The sequence below is a fragment of the Nannospalax galili genome, unplaced genomic scaffold (assembly GCF_000622305.1).
Source record: "Nannospalax galili isolate Female #2095 unplaced genomic scaffold, S.galili_v1.0 scaffold500, whole genome shotgun sequence".
Taxonomy (NCBI): Eukaryota; Metazoa; Chordata; class Mammalia; order Rodentia; family Spalacidae; genus Nannospalax; species Nannospalax galili.
Genome location: NW_008347292.1, coordinates 372096 through 394738, shown reverse-complemented (window position 1 = coordinate 394738; position 22643 = coordinate 372096). Strand labels below are relative to the sequence as shown.

Below are 22643 nucleotides of genomic sequence, written 5' to 3'. Positions count from 1 at the left end.
GAACGATTTAGAGAAAATATGGACAGATGTTGAAGAGCTAAGGTAGGAAAAATTTGGGCCATGGGTGTTTTGTATGTTGCTCTTCAGGGATTTTATTTATTTTAAGAAGCCTAGAATAATTAAAGTGGACTCTGGAACCATGCCCAATAGATAGACTTCTCTAAGTACAGTCTCTTTCAAACTGACTTGTGAAAGCCTTATAGAAAGTTGTAAGTTTTACTCTCTGACAGGACCGAGAGTTGCCAGCATTCCCTGACTGAGGGGCTTGAGGGAAACCCATGAGTTCTACTAACTGGCGGAAGGGAAAAGTTGGATTTTCATTGGATGGTGTTTTCATCGGGCTTGTAAGTCTCCAACAAAGAGAGCCTTAAAGCTGACACAAGAATTCATCTGAATTCTGGAGAAGTCCTATGGTCTGCATCTGGACTGTTTAAAGACACCACACTAGAGAGATTCTGGTTGAGATAGTTTTATGAACTGCACTGGCAGCATCAGTGGATCTGATTCAATACTTTATCTCCGGTGTGAGTAGCAGTGCTCTGGAACAGCAGCAGGCCCTAATTGCTCACTAAATAAAAGACTTACTAAATAAATGGAAGCACTACATCTTTACTCTAGAGCTTCATCAAATGGAAAGTGGCTGTAGTGAGGTGCGCCTCGGCAGCTGAAGGTGCAGTGCAGATACCAGCTGCTGCTGAGTGCCCGTCGCAGTCCTAGTGTGGCGTTAACAGCTCTCTAGATGTCACTTGCATATGCTCAACCCAGTGACGGGATGGTCATATCTTTTAATTGATAATAACTTTTAAATCCACAAATTATGACCTGCTCAAGATCAGGCAAAATCCTAAGTTGGGGAGCTGGAATTTAACCTTGTCTCTTGACCCTAAGCTTTGCTCTTTGCAGGAGCCTTCTGTCTTAAAAGTAACCCTACATGACTGGTGTTAGGAAAGTCTTTCAGAAGTTCTTCTTTTTGGATTTCATGTAAAAATCTTAGTGATAGCCTGATCTGAAATTTCAAGAATCATTTTCCTTAGGATTTACTTTTCAGGGCTAGGGAATTTTACCAAACTAAGTACATACAGTCTTATATTACCAAGTGATGAGAGAGGTTTTTAAGTAAAGACTGGTCATTGATCATACATTTTTCTCACTGTAAGGAACAGATAACTGGGATTGTTTTGTAGGGTATGAGACAGATGGCCAGTTGTCTTATAGATGATTTTAGCTTTGACTTTCTTTGGGGGATGGGGATTGTGGAGGTTGCTGGAGATCAAGCCCAGGGCCTTACACATGCTAAGCGAATGCTTTACTCCAGAACCATATCCCTAGCTCCCTGGTTTTAGTTTTGAAATAAAGTCAGGGATAAAATAAATGTGTTAAATATATTCAGTGGTTGTGTGTGTGTGTGTGTGTGTGTGTGTGTGCCCGCCCATATGGTCAAAGGCATTCTTTCCATTCTTTGAAATCATCTAGGATTATGGTTTTATTTGACAGTTAAGCTCCTCTACCAAATTATGCTGAAGTGTATTGTCTTAGTTGGAGATAGTATCGATAATTGACCCCATAAACTCATCTTTTTTAAAATAGATATCAGTATTACCTGCAACTGAAGAAAGATATTTTGGAAGGAAACATTCCTTGTACATTAGAACAAGCAGTTCAGCTAGCAGGCTTAGCTGTTCAAGGTAAGACGTGCATGTGAAATGATAGTTCTAGCATATTAGGATATGTGTTGTAACAAAACCATCAAACGATTCTAAAGTAGCTGATTTCTATATGAATTGTTAATGGTATTCATATATTAGTGAAATATGCTTTTAGACAAGAGATTTCCTTGTAGGAACATATTATTTTGGATTGACTCAATAAAATGTGAAACTTTAGAAGTTTCTGGAAGATTGTTATATATAAAGGGAGCAAATAGGCAAACAGTCCAATAAATAGAAAAACATACATATTCCATGTCTTTGGTTTCTCAATGCTCTAGATTATAGAGCATTGTTAGTTGTAATAGAAGTTGTTTTGTGGCTCATAAACATTTTTTAATTCAGTATTTTGTCATGCCTAACATACATATTTGTATATATATCTGTGCTCTGGAGACGTTTCTGATAGTGCATTATTTTAAATGATCATTGTCACTTAACCATGGGAATTGCAATTTAATAAATAATAAACTCTCAGATATTAGCAGGCATGGAGACCTGTTCTTGAGACAAACGAATGTCCAATAGACATGGAACTCTATTCCTTGCATCTTGCTAGATAGAGTACACTGTGACCTGCTCTAAAGATCAGCATATTCTATTCAGTTCGTTTTCAATTTTTTTTTTCCTTTGGTCTTTTTGAGACAGGGTCTCCCTGTAGCTCCAGCTGTCCTGGAACTCACTGTGTACACCAGGCTGGTCTTGAACTCACAGAGATCCTCCAGCCTCTGCCTCCTGAGTGCTGGGATTAAAGGCATGTGCCACCACGCCCGGCTGTTTTTAATTTTTACTTAAGTACAAACCATGTTTTTACTTAATTCATAGATATTTTTCTAAGCCAAAAGACATGAATCCACTGAAGGTTTTTTAAAGGCTACTCCCAAAACACATTCTGTTAGCAGTCAGATTTGACTTCTGAATCATAAGCATGCCATCCATATACTGCATATTGATTTTTGTTGTATAAATGTTTTCTTGTGAAAATTACATGTAATCAACATGTGATTATTTATCATTTTGTGTAGCTGATTTTGGTGACTTTGATCAGTATGAATCCCAAGACTTTCTTCAGAAATTTGCCTTGTTTCCTGTGGTAAGATTTCTTTTGGCATTGGGTCTTTTTATGAATGGTTTATCCCTATACTCTTAGTAACCCCTGAAATGAGGTACATATGGTAGATCTACAAGGATGGACTTGCATGACTGACAGAGTCACTTCCTTCCTGTGAATGACTTGGGTATCAGTCTCCCGGTCATGGTCTTCTTGGTCTTTGTAAATCCACAGGTTTATTTGCTGGGCTGTGCCTAAAGAAATTCTTTTTTGTGTTTTGATGTGAGCCTAAGGAGAAGGATTTGTTCTCAGTTTTGGAGAACCACAAAATTAATGTTGGAACAAATTTGATGTCCCAATAGTGTTAAACCCAGCCTTCTGCTTTTTAAAGTTACTATTGATGAAGTGACATGACCACTGTACAGGAACACCTGAGGAAGGTGTTCCACTCTTCTAAAAGTCTACAAGAATGCCTAGAATAGCCTACATGGCTGGTCAGAGAAAGTATAAGCTGGTTTTGCCCGGGGCTCAGAACTGGTTGATGATTTTATCAACCTTGAGTAACTCAGCTGAAACTTCTGGGATGAATTGAGAAGGCAGGGCAAGTTTTGGTTCCTGAGCAGAAGCCACTTAATTCATTAGAAATATCAAGATTACCTACATAAGCAAAGCTCCCAAATATTAGTACTAGCCATAATTTTTGTCTAAAGTGACAAGAGTCAATAATAGAGGCAGTGGTTCCTTCTCAAATGTATGTACTTACTGCTGTGTGTTTCCTTCAGGGATGGTTACAAGATGAAAAGGTATTGGAAGAAGCAACCCAAAAAGTGGCCTTACTACATCAGAAATACAGGTAATACTAGGAGATAAGATGGAGAATTGATGCCTGCTTGTTTTTGAAACGTGTTCAGGGTATTGAATTTGAACTCTGTCATAGCTGCTACTGCCATTACAAGTAGCACTCACTAGGACAGGGCGTGTTTAATCCCAGTACTCTCCGGGAGGCAGAGGCAGGCAGATCTCTGAGTTCAAGCCCAGCCTGGTCTACATAGTGAGTTCCAGGTCAGCTGGGGCTACAGGAGACCCTCTCTCCAAAAAGACCACAAAACAAAACAGAAAACCAAGTAGCCAGGTACTGCTCCAGGCTATCACCCTATATGTTAAAAATGTGCTTAGTAGCTAAACCTGTATAAATTAGTTCAAGATTAGTGAAGTTTTCTTTTACGACTCAGTCCCCTGGTGGCTTGTTTTCTTTTTTAAATAACTGTTCTAGAGTTTGAACCCAGGGCCTTATACATGCTAAGCAAACACTTTACTACTGAGCTATATCCCTTAGCCTTGAGTTTTCTGAGAACCAAGCTGGCCTTGTACTTGGCATCCTGCGGCCTCTGCCTCCTGAGTGCTAGGATTACACAAGCATCACCACCACCATTGCTCCCCCAGCTATGTTAGGAAGCAGCATTTCTGTCCTCTGGGGAGCTGTGATAAGAGTGCTGGTGTTTACTGCCCTGACTACGCTTCTGCATGCCTCTGTGCTGGTCACCCTTGGCTTTCCTTGATGGAGGATTTCTACTGACATTAAGAAACACTCCTAAAACGCCAACTCTTAACCCTAGACCAAATACCACACAGTTCTAGATTTTTCTTTTCTTTTTTTTTTTTTCTGGTCTTTTTTGAGACAGGGTCTCCCTGTAGCCCTAGCTGGCCTGGAACTCACTCTGTAGGCCAGGCTGGCCTTGAACTGCCTCTGCTTCCCGAGTGCTGGGATTAAAGGCTTGCTCCATCACACCTGGCCAATTCTAGATTTTTTTTTTAGTATACAGTTACATTTTTATAACTCCAGTATTCTTTGTGATAAATATTGTCTCCATCTTAGAGACAAGGAAACAAAGCTCAGGAATATTTAGGTGCTGATGTGTGGTAGAAGTGACTTGAAAAGAAGGTCTGTGGTTGTAACCTGCCAGCTTTTACCTGTAGTCTGTCTGCCTAATCCATACAGTTGGTCACAAAAGATTAACCTTCTAAAACTGTCTTTTTCCTCACATCTCTTTCTGCATTCCTTCCCAATGCTCATGAGTGTTTTCTTTCTCTCTACAAATTTGTTAATCCTGCTTTTCTACCTCTGCTTTGTGCTGTCCTTAGCATACTTGATCCTTCGGGTACACATTGCCCTGCTTTTTGTCATTTTATTGCTTAAATAATTCTGCCTCCCAAGAGTGCATTTATTATTCCCAGCAATTCAAGAGATAGCATCACAACCCACTTTAGTAGTAGTAACAGATTAAGGGGTGCAGGGGCAGAATGTGTCAGGACTGCATGAGGCAGGGCCGGCATTAGGCAGTCGTAGAATGTAACCAGTTGGGATTGGTATAAACACAAAGTCATGAAGAAACTAGTGATGGGCTAGGTCCCTATGTGACTGACAGCTATATCACAAGAAAGTTCTCTCTCTGTATGTACAAAGGTTCAGAGGTGAGGGGACACAGTATGCTTAAAGAAATGCAGAGTCTGGGATGGGTGCCATGTGGGGTTCCTTGGGCGCATGGGGGAGCAGAAGAGAAGGCCGGAGAGGTGAGTCTCCATGAATTTGAGTTCCCGTCCTTCCCCTTCTAGTATTCTAGTCATCTGAACTAAAAGAGCCTTCCATGTAGCCGCCTCCTGCCCTTATTTCTTGCATTTATCATTTGGCCTTTAAACCAGAATTCTCAGGAATGCCTGATATTTTGAGGTAGTTAAGCAACTGCCTGCTGGTTTAGGTAAAATGCCTGGCTTTGACTTGAAGCTATCTTGGGGACTGCTTCGCCCCTTGCCTGTCTGGTCTGCCTAAACCTCACCCTCCAAATTCAGCCCAGTGTTTCACAGGTAGTCAGTGTTTGCTAAATATTGAAGGATAAGTATCACTAAAGACATTTGCTTAGAAGCCTGAAGTGCTTATAATGTCCCATTCCGAATTTATGTATAGTTTTTAAGAAAAGCATTATTTAAAAGGTTTAGGTTGTTGAGTGATCTCAGTAATGTCTCTTGGATTGCAGAGGGCTCGTGGCTCCTGACGCTGAAATGCTGTACATGCAGGAAGTAGAGAGGATGGATGGCTATGGAGAAGAGAGCTACCCTGCCAAGGTCAGTGTGCCCAGAGGCTGGCGCTGTCGAAAATGGAGCTTAGCAAACTTGTGTATGTACCTGTTTGTACCTGTTTGTGCACATGTTTGTGTGTACTTGTAGTCCAACCTACACTGGTGGCTGAGGTAGGTGAATTATTTGAGGCTAGAGTAGGCAACAAAGTGTTGTTTAAAAAAAAAAAAAAGATGGGTGTGGTGGTGGTATACGCCTTTAATCCCAGCACTTGGGAGGCAGAGGCAGGCCTATGAGTTTATGAGTTTGAGGCCAGCCTGGTCTACAAAGTGAGTGCCAGGCCAACTGGGGCTACAGGGAGACCCTGTCTCAAAAAGACAAAAAAAAAGAAAAAAAAAAGGAAAAAGGAAAAGCTTAGCAATTTGAAGGAATAGTAGGGAAGCTTGAAGATGCCCTGATGTACAAAAATCTAGGAATTTAAAAGCTGAGGTCCTTGTGGCCAGAGGTTTATAGTAAAACACAATCCTATTCTGTGCTCTGTTAGAGTCAGGAAATAGTTCCTTAAGAATCCAGACTTGGACTGCAGAGATGACTCAGTGCTAAAGGCATTTGCCACCAGTCTTGATGACCTGAGTTTGATCCTTGGGACCCATATAGTGGAAGGAGAGAATCAGCTCCTGCAAGTTGTCCTCTGACCTTCACATGTGTGTACCATGGCATAGACTTGCCCATATACATGGACACACAAAATAAATAAATAACTGTAGTAATAAAAATATTTTTAAAATAAGTCCAGCGGGGCATGGTGGCCTTTAATCCCAGGACTCTGGAGGCAGAGGCAGGTGGATCTCTGTGAGATCAAGGCCAAGTGAGTTCTAGACCAGCTGGCGCTATAGGGAGGCCTTGTCTCAAAACAATAACAACAACAACAGCAACCACCCCCACCCCTAAGAGTCAACTGCTTCCATAAATAATATTAGTAAGACTGTGTATTCATATCAGACTTTCCTTCTCAATAGTTACCCTGTAGGTCTGAACATTGTATGTCTGGGAAACAAGTTCTGGAAATGAATGTAATTGTTCTCTTTAACAAGCATACTCGCTATCGCTCCAGCCCCTTGTTCTCCGTATGCACCCAATTCCTGAGTGTCCTTTGTTCTTTCTTTCAGGACAGCCAAGGAAGTGACATATCCATTGGTGCATGTCTTGAAGGTATCTTTGTAAAACACAAGAATGGAAGGCCTCCTGTGGTATTTAGGTATTTTTATATTCTTTAAATGGTTACAGTAGATAAATTGCTCACAAGTCTTTCCTAAGTTCTCTTAGAAAATGGAAATATTCCTTTTCTAGAGTAAAATGCCACCTGGGTACTAATAGATTAATACACTACTGTCTTCAAAACTAAATATGAAGAGAATATTTCTTATAATGATAGTGTTTGTTAAATGCTTAAAAAATATCTGACCTTATTCTTGCCGTATGTAAGCCATTCTTGGTTTGAAATGAATTTTTCATTTGAGTTCTTGTTTCTAGGGCTGTTCGCTATGGAAAAATCTAGGCTTTCTTTTGAATTTAGTTATGTAGCAGAATTGCTAAAATACCAACATCTCAGCAAATTTTTTTTTTTTTTTGTAAAGTTGATCTTCCCCATTATAAAAGTGATGATGTTCATTCATAGAAATCCTGGAGTGTTTGTAGTAGGAAAGACAGAATGGGTATATAAAGATGGCTAATAGTGGGGGTAATTTCTAAGCAGGGAGTTTACAGGTTGTTTAAAATTTCTTTCTAGTAGTCTGGGTTCCAATTACATCTTTTAAAAATATTTTTTATTTGAGAATTTCATGCCTGCATACAATAGATTTTTATCATATTCACCCCTTACTTTGAACTCCTCCCAATGCAACCCCCACACCTCCCCCAACTTTGTGTCTTTAATATATAACCCACTAAGTCCAATCTGTGCTGACCATATACTAATGGGGCCATACACTGGAGCATAGATAATCTACCAGGGGCCAGATCGTTAAGGAAAACTGATTCTCCCCCCTCCAGAAGCCATCAATAGCCCCTTAGCCAGGTGTGGGGACTCCTAAGGTCCCTCTCCGCCACACTGGGATGTTGACTGGGATGTTGACTGGCTTGATTTTATGTAGGCCGTGAGTGCAGCCATCCTGTTCTTCTGGATCTTCTATCTTTCCATTTCCTCTTCCCTGATAGTCCCTGAGTTTGAGAAGAGGAGTGTGATATAGATGTCCCCTTTGCTGTTGAGCACACAGACACTTACTCTTTGTACTTTGACCACTTGTGAGCTTTTGCATTAACTATTGCACACTGCTCAAAGAAACTTCTCTGAGGTATGAGAGCTGTATTAATTTATGGGTAGAGAGATAATAATTTAGAGGGTAGTTTGATACTATGTCCATTTAGCAAAATAATGGTAATAGGTCCACCCCTAGGGCCTGTGAGCTTCCCAACCATGGGTTCTTAGCAAGATTTATAGTACCAGACATGTGTTTCCTTCTGTGGAGCAGGCCTTACATCCAATAGGAAAGCAGTTGTACCCTATAACATTGGTGCCACTGTTGCACCCAGATGCTGGAACATCTTGCCAAGCTGGTCATTATTTAGTTCACAGGATTCACAACTAAGTAAGACTGTTGATGATTCTTCCTCTGCAGCAGCCTGCATAGCACCTTCTAGTGCGATGAAAGCTAGCCAGCAGGGAGCAACCTTCCTGGTCAGTACCAATTACATCTTTCTTGAGACAGAGTCTTCCTGTAGCCCTGCTGACCTGGAACTCACTATGGAGACCAGGCTGGCCTCAGTCTCACAATTTGCCTCTGCCTCCCAGGTGCTGGGATACCTGATATTCTCTTTTCTCTTAATTAAAAACAATGGAAGGTTTATATTTTTATCAAGTAGTAAGGCATATCCTACTGCTTTTGTCTATTGATTCCTTTGTGTCTGCCATTCATTGAGTGCAATTTAAACAAATTTATGTGTATGAGTGTTTTGACTGCTGTATATAAATGCACCATGCATGCAATGCCCAGGGAGGCCAGGAGAAGATGTTGGACCTCCAGGAACTAGAGTTATGGATAGTTGCTAACTGCTGTGTGGGTGCTGGGAACTGAACCCAGGTCCTTTGCAAGAGTAGCCAGGGCTCTTAACCACTGAGCCATCTCTCTAGCTCCCGTTGAGTATAATTTATCATGAGCCAAATACTATGCTGACTGCTTTCTGTGTATTTTCTGATGTAAACTTCATAGTAAGTCAGGGTGGCAGGTATTACTACCGCTTTGCACACAGGATAACAGAAGCCTAGAAAAGCCAAGTAGCTTGTCCAGGGTCACTCAGTTATTAACTGGCATAGCTAGGATTAGAACTCAGATTTTCTACTTTAAGTGGGCGCTTAGGCACAGTATTAAGTAGCTCTTTATTTTTTTTTAATAGCTTCTTTTGTTCTTTCCAAGCTCCACTTTATTCTTGCGAACTGACTTTTCCTTTTGAGAACTTTTCACTAAGGTAGCATCTCTTCCTTCACTTGCTTTGCTTTACTGTCTTTGGGTCCTGAATATCCAGAGGGACCGTACCACAGAGAGTGGGCAAGCCTTGGGAAGCAGAACCCCACCCTGATGCTGCACTGCTTGGCCTGGGGTGCTCACCGATTGTTACTGGTCTCTTGTCTGTAAACAGTTATTTAAGTCTTCCCAACGTGCTGAGCTGGGGGAACAGGGAGAGGAAAATGGCTCTGGGCTTCACTCAGAGAGCAGGACTCTAACAGTACCCAAAGGCCACAGGAAACTGAGGCCTTCATTTGGTTGCCTTCATGACTGCTTAGGAATTTTCAAAATTAACCTCATTTAATATGATGCTAATAATCTTTAGGTTTAACAACTGAGCATGAACTCAGTTAATTTCAACAAATTTTAACTAAGTAAGTATAATCCAGGTTGAATATTCCTAGTCCAGAAGTCCCAAATTCAATGCTCAAAACTTTCTGAGCTCTAACATAATGCTCAAAAAAAATTAAGATCTAGGGTTTGGAATGTAGCTTAGTGGCAAAGCCCTTGCTTAGTGTATGTGTGTATGTGGGCCCTGGGTTGATTCCTAGCCCTGTGAGTGGGTGGGGGGGATGTATTTCACTTTTGGAGTGTTTCCTGTTCTGGAATTTTTTGAGTTTCCAGAGTAGAGCTGCTTAGCCAGTGTTCCATTTCAAATATTTCAAAATCTGAAAATCTCTGACATTATTCACACTTCTGGTCCCCAGTGGTTCCAATAAGGACTGTTTGAATAGTCCTGCGGAAGGAAGATCGATAAAGCACATTAGACATTTCCTTCCAGAGCTGTTTTTCCTATTAAAATGACACAGCTAAGTAAAAAAACCAAATATTAATATATAAAAGCTAAATATGATAAAATTAGAAAGTGCAAGATAGTATTCATGTCTAGTGAACACAGAAAGAACAGGTCATGCCTTGGTTTCCCAGCATGCAACTTTCTCTTCCGCCAGGTTTTCAGAGCATGCTCCTCTCACTTTCCTGCCTTGCTTTGTCCTGGTTACGTACGCCACTTCACAGTACACCTTTGTTCTGTGTTGTCTGTGTGCTCCTACCCTCCCTTTGAGGGAATACTGTCTTACTGACTTTCATATCCCCAGGACATGGTACAATACTGTCATTGTGATGATGGATGCCATTTAAAATGTTTGTTCAATGCATAGTGAAGATATTAGCTAGAAGTTAACATAAGGATCTTTGTTAAGCCAACCTAGGAAGTGAGGGTAATATATTTCCATCTTGCAAATACTCTTTTTTCATTTAATATACATATACCTTTATTTTAGGGACTAGTTGTCATTTCAATTAGAAAGTGCATGCTGGCTGAGAAAACAAGTACTTTATTTAAAAAATGCTTAGCAAAGGAACTAGAGAAATGGCTCAATGGGATGAGCACTTGCTGCTGTTGCAGAAGACCTGATATATGGTTCACAGTCTCTTGTTAACTCCAGTTCCATAGAGCCCAAAGTTGTCTTCTGGCCTTTGAGGGCACCTGCTTGATGCAAATATGTATGCTAAGTATATAAAATGTATTTTATACATAAAATAGAAAAATAAAATATTATTAAAAAATAATAGGTGTCAACTGATGTACTGAGCTTAAGGAAAAAAAATCACGTCTTCTGTGTCCTAGTTCACGTAGCACACTCAGCATTTTCTCTTGTCGTTTAGGTGGCATGACATTGCTAACATGTCCCACAACAAGTCTTTTTTTGCCTTAGAGCTGACAAATAAAGAGGAGACCATCCAGTTTCAAACTGTGAGTGAACATGAAGAATCTTCATGGGATGCTTTTCATAAGTTAGCGAGTAGCATTTCTGAGTTCTGTTTTGTGTTTGGAGGGGAGGGTGGTACTAAAATTATAATATTTTATAATCTTATAAGATAAAATTTATTTTATTTTTTTTCAGACAAGATCTCCCTGTGGCTCCAGCTGGTCTGGAACTTGCTATGTAGACCAGACTGGCCATGAACTCAGAGATCCACCTACCTCTGCCTCCCAAATGCTGGGATTAAAGGCTTGTTCCACAAAACCCAGCAAAAATTTTATATTTTAAATTATTATTATTATTATTTTTTGGTCTTTTTGAGACAGAGTCTCCCCGTAGCCCATCCACTATGTAGACCAGGCTGGCCTCGAACTCACAGAGATCCACCTGCCTCTGGATTAAAGGCGTGGCTCCAAAAATTTTATGTTTTAAATTTTAAGTTTTGTAGAACCACACTTGGCAAAAAGTAGTTGCTCAGTAAATAGTGTTGAGTGAATGAGTTTTTGTATATAGACTCTGATCAGAATGCACTGCCAGCCAAGTTCCACTGATGGTGAGTGGCTGTGAAGTTCTGCTTAACAGCTCTTGGCTTTGGCTTTCTTGACAAAGGCAGTGTTAAGACAATGACTCAAATGTTTTGTTTGAAAAGTCTTAGAGTATATTTCTCAGGAATCTCCCCGTAGCCCCAGCTGTCCTGGAACTCCTGGAACTTGCTATGTAGACCAGGCCGACCTCGAACTCACAAAGATCCACCTGCCTCTGCCTCCTTAGTGCTGGGATTAAAGGCGTGCGCAACCACACCCAGCATGGTTTTCTTTTTAATGTTAGATAACATGACATTTTTCAAAAAAGGGAGCATGTTTTAGTGTTTTAAACTTCGAAATCATTTTGAAAGTGTTCACTGTGAGACTCATACCATTAGAAAAGATCATTTTGTTTTTATAGCATTGCACGACTCGGGTGCACTTACCTACACGCAGGCAATACGGGCGCACTTACCTACATGCATGCAATACACGACACGGGTGCACTTACCTACATGCCCGCAATACACGCATACATATAAAATAAAAATAAATAAAATATAAGAAAAATTTTAATAGCATTTGTATGATAGATACAGGATTAGAAGACGAAAGACTCAAAACAGGCAGAAAATGACTTAGGCACAATGTCACCAGTTATGTCTTATTCCCGGGCAATTCTGCATTAGAAGTGAGTTCTTTGCTTACTTCTGTGGTACTTACTCTCTGCATGTTTTGTTTGCCAGGAAGACATGGAAACAGCGAAATATGTGTGGAGACTCTGTGTTGCACGACACAAATTTTACAGACTGAATCATTGTAGCCTGTGAGTATTTCCTGCTCATGGAAATTGTAGAAAACCATTTGAAATTTTAAAAAATTGCATTTATCTATTTTTTTTGTGGGGGGGTTGTCTGTTTTTGAAACAGGGTCTCCCTGTAGCCCCAGCTGGCTTGGAATTCGCTATGTAGACCAGGCTGGCCTTGAACTCACAGAGATCCGTCTGCCTCTGCCTTCCAAGTGCTGGGGCCACAGGTGTGCGCCACCATGCCTGGCACATTTATCTATTTTGTGCCCATGTATGTGTGTTTGTAGTTGCATATGGAGGTCAGAGGACAACTTAAGGCCTTCTCTCCATCATGTGGGTCCCAGGGATCAAACTCAGGCCTGGTGGCAGTGCCTTTTACCTGCTTAGCCATCTTGCCATCCTTAACTAAGAAATTTTAATCTTGGGGCTGGAGAGATGGCTCAGTGGTTAAGAACATTGGCTGCTCTTGCAGAGTACCCTGGTTCGATTCCCAGCACCCACATGGCAGCTAACAACTATTTGTAACTCCACTTCCAGGGAATCCAAAACCCTCTTCTCACCGCTTGAGCATTGCATGACACCAGGCAATACACTCATACACAAAAAATAAAAATAATAAATTAAAGGAAAGAAATTTTAATCTTGAGCTTTCTTGTATTATTCAGAAAGGCAAATTTTACTAAATGATAACTTTTTCTGACGTATAACAATCTTTTTATTAAAATGAGAGAGACAGGGTCTTCCTGTAGCCCTAGCTGGCCTGGAACTCTTGAGCTATTGTAGACAGGCTGGCCTGGAACTCAGAGGTCTGCCTGCCTCTGCCTCCCAACTGCTTTGGGGCACCTTCTGGTAACCCTGGTAGGTATCTAAGGTCTCTCTCAACTGGCTTTTTGTTTTGTTTTGATCTTTGTTTTTCTTTTTCTTCCTTCTCCTCTTCCTTCTTTCTTTTTGAGACAGGGTTTTGCTATGTAGCCCAAGCTTGGAACTTGGAGTCTTCTTGCCTTAGCCTTCTGCATGCTGGGATTATGTGCCATTATGCCCAGCTTTAGCTGGGTGTTAGAATCATTCTAATTTTGGAAGTTTAGGAAAAGAAATTTTTTTTCTTTTCTCTTCTTGTGGTAGTGGGGGTCGAACCCAAGGCCTCTTACAGTGTGGGAATAGTATCCTTTATAGTTTTTAATCAGTGTACTGGTTAGCATTTTGAGTAAAGATTATTCAGCTTTTCAAGCCATTTAAGAATTCATTCCCTGGGCTGGAGAGATGGCTCAGCAGTGGCACTGGCTACTCTTACAGAGGACCTGGGTTCAATTCCTAGCACCCACATGGCAGCTAACAACCATCTGTAACTCCAGTTCCAGGGAATCAGATGCCCTCTTCTGACCTCCATGGTCAGAATGACATGGGTGCACTTATATACGTGTAGGCTCATACACATAAAATAAAAAAAACCAAATATTTTATAGATATATAATGTTTGTTTGTTTCTTCATGCCTGTGTTTAGTAGTCTGCTTGGGTTTCCCATTCTGCTGAATCATCCCCTGAGCATTTGAACACCAACACACCACATGTGAAACGTGTTGTTCCCCCTGCTTTTCCTTCTAGTCTCATCTCTGTGTACCAGTTTTCCATGATAGCAGTCTGCTGCAAAAGTTGTGTATACTTGGATTCTCCTCTTCCTTCTGCCCTGTTTCCCTAGGCTGCCCTTGCCCTAGTCAGGGGACCTTTCCCCAGCATCATTTCAGGAGTTCTGTCTCTCAACTGCCCCACAGCCCTGAGTCTCTGAGCACTCCCTCCCTTTCTCAGTTGACAGGACCCCCCCAACTTCCTCACTCAAGGCCACTACTCAGCCACTTTGAAGGGTCAGGGCTGAATCTCTCCTCTGCCTCTTCTCTGCCAAGGGATTTCACCTCCTTGGGTTCTTCACATTAGCTGTGCCTCAGATTTTACCTTTAGCCATGCCTTCTCCCTGACCTCTCTGTTCTTGTGTCCCTTTAGGTGTCTATGAGGTGTCTCAGTTTGACATGCCTGAAGCAGACCTCTGGAGTACCTCTTCCTATCCCAAATCTTTGTCTTCCCTGCTGTTCCCACGTTGAAAAGTGGCAGCACTCTGTCCTCATCTAGCTCTCAGATCCCAAACCTAGAACTCACACTTGGTTCCCATTTTTCTTTCTAAACCAGTGTAACTAACCTGTGAGTATTTCTTGCTCATGGAAATTGTAGAAAACCATTTAGAAATGAAAAACAATCCACATCCAATTCATCAGCAAGCCCTGCCAGCCTGACCTCAGAACACATCTGAAATTTAACCACTCTTAACACCCCCTCTACTTGCAACTTTATACTGTGCCATCCTTTTTCACCCGGGCCGTCGGAGTAGCAGGCCCACATTCCCTTTCTATGCCTGCCCTCCCTGTGGCTTATTTTCTGTGTCTCCTAGAAGTACCGTACTTTAAGGTGTTAGATTATATCACTTCTGAAATTCCTTGGTATTTGAAGGAATGTCATTTACAACAAAGGTAGAAGAGTGTACATGATTCGGCCCTTGCCTAGTTTGTCTGTTTCCTTGACTGTCCTTGCTCACCTGCTCCAGCACACCAGTATCCTTGTTGGCTGTGTGCATCCATCCTTAGGGATGATGTATCGCTGCTTCTGCTAACAGTGCTATTTCCCTTGCCTTCTCCTGTCTGCCTACCAGATGTGTGCCTCTCTACAGAGACCACCCTGACTACCTGCCACACCTCCTCATTGTTACCTCTCTACTCCTCTCCTTACCCTGCTCTTAGCACCACTCAAATCTGTTTGTGTCCATCATTGTCTCCACCACCCATCTTGCAGGTTAGAGCCACAGCACTGCCTGGGGTTAGATACTCTCCTTTCTTAAATGTTGTATTCTCATTGCCAACTAGGTCTATGGTGTGCTGTATGTAGGCTTTGATGTTATTCACTGCATTTACAGAAAGTATGCTTTGGGGTGTCCATGATGCTGTAGGATTTCTCAGAAAACACTGCCTCACCCAGAATGGTCAGGTTAGGAAACGCTTCCCAGCAAAGTGACATCTACACTGAGACCTGACAGTTTTCTTTCAGGCCCCACAACTTTTCTTGAAACTGCCCCTTCTCATTTCACACATTCCCACTGCCACCCCTCTGACCTCCCTGTGCTGTTTCACTTGCTGCCAGTCTCCTGGGTGCATCAGCAAAGGATGTAGCAGTGCTCTCAAGTTAGAGGTCAGGGCAGATCTGAGCATAGTCCTCTCTTCCACACTTCCATGGCTACAGGATTAAGCGCAGCCTTCTGCAGTACCCTGTCTATGGCTTATCTGCCCTGCCTGCTGATCCTCGCTGATCTGTGATTCTGACGCCTAGAACCAACTGATCCCAAGTGTGCTAACCCTTTCATGGTCCAGTCAGTGGCTAGAATGCCCTTCCTCCTGTTCTCTGGCCAACTCTTTGTCCTTCCTTAAGATCTAGTTTTAAATGTAGCTATCCAAGACTCTACCAGGCATTTAGTCCTCTATGTAGTGATTCTGGCCATTCATAATGCTACTTTAGTACATGCTTGTTCCCTGTCCAGCATCAGGCTGAGCTTTTATCTTCTTTAATCCCTATAGTCAGCATGTTTGGCACATTATTATTCTTCCCTCATGGGAAAGATGAATTGTCTTACCCCCGCCATGTGCTAAGTTGGAACAGCAGGACCAGAGCCTTTGCTCTAAGCCACCCTGCTGGTCTACTGGTGTATTTTGACTCTGCTGTTTTCAATGGAACTTGACTGGTCTCTTTATCCATGGAGCTTCATGAGGACAGGGTCTTCTTGTGCTCATCCTCATTCTCCATGTCTAGCAGGTGAGAGATAGGGAATAATGGGAGCCTGAGTGACAGTGATGGGAGCCATGGGAGAGAAACCTTTTTGCTTTTTGTCTGATTCCTTGTATTATTGATTATTAATTGGGGGCAGAAGAAGACTCTCTGTCATTTTGTGTCAGGAAGAGAAGGAAAAGACTGGAATGGCTCTCTTTTACAGGGTGTGAAGAGCACTGGTCAGCAACAGAAGCTCAGAACAGGCAGGTGCTCCATTTGGACGGCCCCTCAGTGATTAGCACATAGACTCTAGGCCTTCTCTCCTCCCTGCCCTCATCCCTGCTGTTTTGGTGATGGGGTTTTGGTAAGTACTAATTGCCAGGGAGGAGGAATCTTGCTCTTTGTATGTATGCACAGTCTTAACAAAATTTATTATTAGTGTGTATTAATTGTATGAAGTAATGAATTTCATGACATTTTCATACATATAATGTACCTCATTGACCCCTCTCTTACATGCTCATGCCCAACTCCTCCCTCCTTTCCTGTTCTGCATCCTTATACTTTATTACCTTTTGTTTATTTGAGATAGTTTTGCTTTATCACTCTGGCTAGCTTGGTATTCAGTATGTAGCCATGGCTGGCCTCAAATTTGCAGCAATTCTCCTGCCTCAGCCTCCCAAGTGCTGGGATTATGGGAATGAGCCACTGTACCCACCTTTTTTACTTTCATAGCCTTTTCCCCACTTACTGAATTCCACATATGAGAGAAAACATTGATACTTGCCTTTGTGAGTCTGGCTTATTTTGCTTGACATAACAGTCTCTAGTTCCATCCATTTTCATCAAGCCACGTAAGTCATTCTGTGTGGTATGGGTTATATTTTCTGCTGGCTGTCCACTCCAGAGTTCTGGGGAGTTTGTATATGAAAGAGTTAGGTTCAGAGGTAGTTCAGATCCAGTAGTTCAGGATCATTGAATTTGGGAACCCCATTGGCTGACCTGACTACCTGAGCATGTATGACATTTCTGTGCATAATAGCTACATTTAAATAGTAGGCATGGGCTGGAGAGATGGCTCAGCAGTTAAGAACACTGGTTGTTCTTACAGAAGACCTAGGTTTGAATCCCAGCACCCGTATGGCAGCTAACAACTGTCTGTAACTCCAGTCCCAGGGGATCCGACAGCCTCTTCTGACCTCTACGGGCATTGCATGACATGGGTGCACTTAAATACCCACAGGCAATACTTGCATACACATAAAATAAAAATAATAAAAACTTAAAAAGTAGGCATATAATCTGTTGGACACAAATTTTCACTTTTTTAAAAAAAATTTATTATTTTTATTTGTATGAGTGTATTGCCTGCATGTATGTGAGTGCACCCATGTCGTGCAGTTCCGCAGAGGTCAGAAGAGGGCTTCAGATTCCCCTGGAACTGGAGTTAAGGATGGTTTGTAGCTGCCATATAGGTGCTGGGAATCGAACCCAGAGCAGTCAGTGCTCTTAACCGCTGAGCCATCTCTCCAGCCCCACAGATTTTCACTTTAAAGTGTTTCACAAATTTAAGACTATTCAGAATGCTCTATCCTTGAAGTTCATTTCTTTTTCTGAAAATAGTGGAGAATCACCCATTTTGAATAAACCACAAAATATAATACTCTTCTATAAACCTCATGGTTAATGCCTTCTTACATTGCTTATTTTTATTTTATGTGTTTGAGTGTTTTGGCACCATATAAGGAAATGCACCCATGTTGTGCAAGGCCTGAAACAGCCAGAAGAGGGCATTGGATCCCCTGGAACTGAAGTTCCTGATGGATGTTAGCTACCATGTAGGTGCTAGAAATTGAACCTGGGGCCTCTGGAAAAGCAGCCAGTGCTCTTAACTGCTGAACCATCTCTCTAGCCCCTTAATGCCTTTTAAAAAGCATATTTTGGCAATTCATTACTTAGTAATGATTTTTAACTTCAAAGAGAAAAGCAACCAATGCATGTTTGTGGTAGGAGATATGACAGTCCTTGAAGTATAATTTTTCAGTATTGCCAAGTGTAAGTAAAACCACATTAATGTTATTCGTTGCATATATTCTTTTATAAAGAATATTTGATTCTCTTTAGCATTACTATGTATAAAGGATTATTTTCCAAAGTTTATTTTTAATTTCTGTATATCCAGGAAATATTGGAAGCCCATTTCCATGAACTATTATTTTGTAATTATTTAAGATTCATTTTGTGCAAAACAAATATATTTTAAAAAATTATTTATTTTTATTTTATGCATATGCATGTATTGCCTGCATGTAAGTAAGTGCACCGTGTCGTGCAATGCCCACAGAGGACAGTAGAGGCTGTTGGATCCCCTGGAACTGGAGTTATGGACGGCTGTTAGCTGCCATGTGAGTGCTGGGATTCGAACCCAGGTCTTCTGCAAGAACAGTCAGTGTTCTTAACCGCTGAGCCATCTCTCTAGCCCCCAACCAAACAAATATATTTCACTGTGCATACTTGAAGCTTATTGTATTAGCTTTTAATGTTCTGATAGGTGATACAGCTAAAAATAACTTTGATTTTTATGGCCACTTCTTGAACAGTCTCAACAGAGATTTAGTCACATTTAATAATCTAATGATTCTGAAGTCTCGGTGAACTTGTTCTCATGTCCAGATAGGCAAGCTTGAGTGTGGTGGGCTAGATGTTGGACTCTGATTCAGGCTAGTGTGGCTGGTGGCTTAGAGATGGAGTCTGCTTGCACAGGAAGGACTCTTTCTCCTACAGTGTCTGCAACCTGCCCTTATTCCCTTAACTGCAATGTAGTGTTGGGATCCCAGTAGGTAACTCATCAAATGGCCTAGGTGATATTTATCCAGTGACAGGATCCAGCAGTTCTCTTCCCATAACACACAAGGCCCTTGAGGGTAACAGAGTCATCTTTTAATGCCACCTAAGCCTTAAAATGTTAGCTAAGAGTTTTCCTTTGTTTTTATGTATGAGTGTGGCTAATAGGACCTTCTCTTGACACACTTTCAGGGCTGTATTCAGAATTAAATGAGGTAATAATAATGTCAGCCAGGTCAAAAGTCTCTTTTCTAGAGAGACTTTCTCTAGAGAAACCCAGATTTCAGTCAGTAACATGCTGGTGGCTGAGCCCAGTGCGAGGGCAGGTGAGCAAACCCTGCCAGTGTCCACCTCTGTGTGGGGCACTCCTGTGATCAGGAGACTTCCCTGAGTAGGTGCTTCCCAAAGGGGAGGAGAACTGCTCCATCTTTTGAGCCCAGTGCTGGCTCCAGGGACTGTAAGAAGCCTGGAAGAGGATGGAGTGCCTCTTCCCTTCTAGTTTACTGGTGTGTGAAGGGGACTCGCTGATTTTCTTGGATACTGGAGAAGAAGCAGGGTGGTAAGAGGGGTAGAGATGAAGGACTGCCATAACCTCACAGTAGGATGGGTCTCTCACCTCCCTTCCAAAGAAGGCTTGGGGGCAAGGAGGTTTCCCAGAATTGGACTGAGGCAGCTTCCCTTTCTGAGCAGACCCTTGGTGGATGAAGGTCACTGTCACCTACAAGGAAGCAATCCCTAACTATCAGGACTGTGGGATGATTTCTGCCAGCCTTGTCCCTCTTTCTGCCCACAGTGGCAAGTAGGGGCAGACATCTCAGAGACAGACCAGCATCCTTGAAGCATCCTGGACATGTACCTCTGGCCTACCCTAGAACAGGGAGCTTTTGGTTTTCATTGTCCTCATGGAAAGCTCAAGAGAAAATTGAGACAAACATTCTCAAGGTATTTCCACCATCTAACACAGCATCATCAAAGTCTCCCCTTTAGTAGCTGTGAATAAACAACTGACTGAAAGGAAGCTTGCAGAGCAAGCTAGACAACTCTTAGAACATATATATATATATAATTTTTTTTTTTGGTCTTTTTGAAGCAGGGTCTCCCTGTAGCCCCAGCTGTCCTGGAACTCACTATGTAGACCCGGCTGGCCTTGAACTCACAGAGATCTGCCTGCCTCTGCCTCCCAAGTGCTGGGACTACAGGTGTGTGCCACCACGCCTGGCTTAGAACATATATTTTTAAAAATATTTTATTATTTTTATTTTATGTGTGTGCATGTATTGCCTGCATGTAGGTAATTGCACCCGTGTCGTGCAGTGCCCGCGGAGGACAGAAGAGACTGTCAGATCCCCTGGAACTGGAGTTACAGACAGTTGTTAGCTGCCATGTGGGTGCTGGGATTCAAACCTGGGTCTTCTGCAAGAACGTCAGTGTTCTTAACCACTGAGCCATCTCTCCAGCTCCCATTTATTCATAGAATATTTTTTAAAATTAGCAAGTTAATTTAGCCTGTGTATGAGTGCATTTAAAAACTATTTCTCACTTGCCACCTTGTAAGCGCTAGTAATCAAACTCAGGTCATTAGACTTATATGCAAGTGCTTATACCCACTGAGCCATCTTGTAGGCCTGAGATACCTTTGAAACATGAGTTCAGTGGTAACGAACATTGACTTCCATTCAACATAAATTTGAGGACTGCTGATATGCCAGGCGTGGCTTGGGCACTGTCACATCATGGTTTCTCGAAACTCTTCCTCCATGGAGTTTACAAGTTAGTTGGGATTGGAACAGAATTCAACCTGCCTGTTAAAATGCTGGTTCTGCCACTTGTTTGCCATGTGATCAGGAGTGATCTACTTAATCTGAGTATCACTTTCTTCATCTGCAAAACGGGGATGAACCTCTCTGATGGGGCTGGTGCTGAGATTTCATGAGATTGAATCAGAGTCCTGAGCAGAGTTTCAGGAAGCATCATCCTTGGACTGACAGCTTTTTAATTATCTTCTCCAGTGCACACATTCCAGTGATTGATTCTAAAGAGTTCTTTTTAGGCATCTCACTTTTTTTTAGTCTTTTGAAGCAGGGTCTCCCTGTAGCCCCAGCTGTCCTGGAACTCACTATGTAGACCAGGCTGGCCTACATGAACTCACGGAGATCCGCCTGCCTCTGCCTCCCAAGTGCTGGGACTACAGGTGTGCGCCACCACACCCGGCTCCCATCTCACTTTTTAGCATCTAACTTTTTAGCATTACTCACTAGCAAAGAAACCACCCCAAAAGTTTGGGAAGCACAGCCAACAATGACATTATGTTCTTTTGTGTGTGGAGTTGATAATGGCTAACCTCACAGTGAACTGCACTTAGAACAATGAGGAAGAAAGAGGTAGACTATTAGAGCTACTGGCATAGCTCCCTAGGCTAGCCCATTTGGCAGGTAGACATAGTGCTCCTTTGTTTTGTATTTAGCATAGCTGGCTTCTGCTTTTTGCCTCCCCACTGAATGCTGCCAGCAAGGTGCCAAAGTAGGTTGGTAGTACGGGTGAAGCACTGCCTCTGCTCCTGGGCTCTGCGGCCTTGGATTCTGGGTTTGCCACACTGAAGTTTTCTTCTTGTCCCAGGCTGGGCATCTCCAGATGTGTTGTTGGGAGTTTGTTGATAATGTAGTCTATCAGCTAGGCTACCTTTCTTCCCTGTTTCTGAATTTGATACTTAAAGTTAACCTAGAAGCCGGATGTGGTGGTGCATGCCTTTAATCCCAGCACTTGGGAGTCAGAGGCAGGCGGATCTCTGTGAGTTTGAGGCCAGCCTGGTCTACATAGTGAGTTCCAGGTCAGCTGGGGCTACAGAGAGACCCTGTCTCGAAAAAGAAAAAATAAAATAAAAAAAACTACACACACAAAAAGTTAACCTAGATGGTGAGCCTGTGATAGACTGAATACAAAGTCCCCTAACCTAGGCCTGACCATGGAGGATGCCCAGAGGTAAAGTAAAGTTCAAAGTAACAAAATACAGTGTCTTATATACATTTAATTGCTATTTTTGAAAAGACTTATGCAGACTTATCTCCTTAACATAAATGCTGGCAGTATGAAACATCTTTTGGAAAATAGACTTCTGTTTTTCCACAACCTGAATACTTCCAGTGAAAGGAAATAAAGTCATCACCTGGTAACAGCAGTGCTAATCACCTGATGTGAAGCCACCAACATCTGGTGGTTTCCTTTTTATCTCAAAAGCCTCATAAAAATAAGCTAATATTTGGGGTTTAATACAGATACCAGTTATCAGACTGCTAAAAATAATGCTAGTTTAGGAGAAAGGAGGTTTGTTACTATGGTGAATTAGCTGAGTAAGTGAATTGATTTTCTTTGTGATGATGAAATTTTTAGTAGTGAATCCTTAGAGTACTAACCAAAGGCTGCAAAATATTTCAATAATCAGATATGTGTCACATAAACTTTTGAATCAGAATAAATGGTAAAATTGTATCCTTGCTTTGTTTTAAGTTA

At 41.9% G+C, this 22643-nt stretch overlaps 1 protein-coding gene across 1 annotated transcript in view; it reads left to right on the top strand.

The window, feature by feature from the left end:
• The window catches only part of Ptpn21 (protein tyrosine phosphatase non-receptor type 21), a 79801-nt gene that overhangs the window by 34482 nt on the left and 22676 nt on the right, over positions 1-22643 (top strand). Inside the window, exons 4-10 of the mRNA XM_017800810.2 lie at positions 1588-1685; positions 2732-2799; positions 3540-3610; positions 5790-5877; positions 6999-7087; positions 11061-11148; positions 12429-12508. Coding sequence (XP_017656299.1) covers positions 1588-1685; positions 2732-2799; positions 3540-3610; positions 5790-5877; positions 6999-7087; positions 11061-11148; positions 12429-12508 — 582 coding nt within the window. The remainder of the gene's footprint in view (positions 1-1587; positions 1686-2731; positions 2800-3539; positions 3611-5789; positions 5878-6998; positions 7088-11060; positions 11149-12428; positions 12509-22643) is intronic.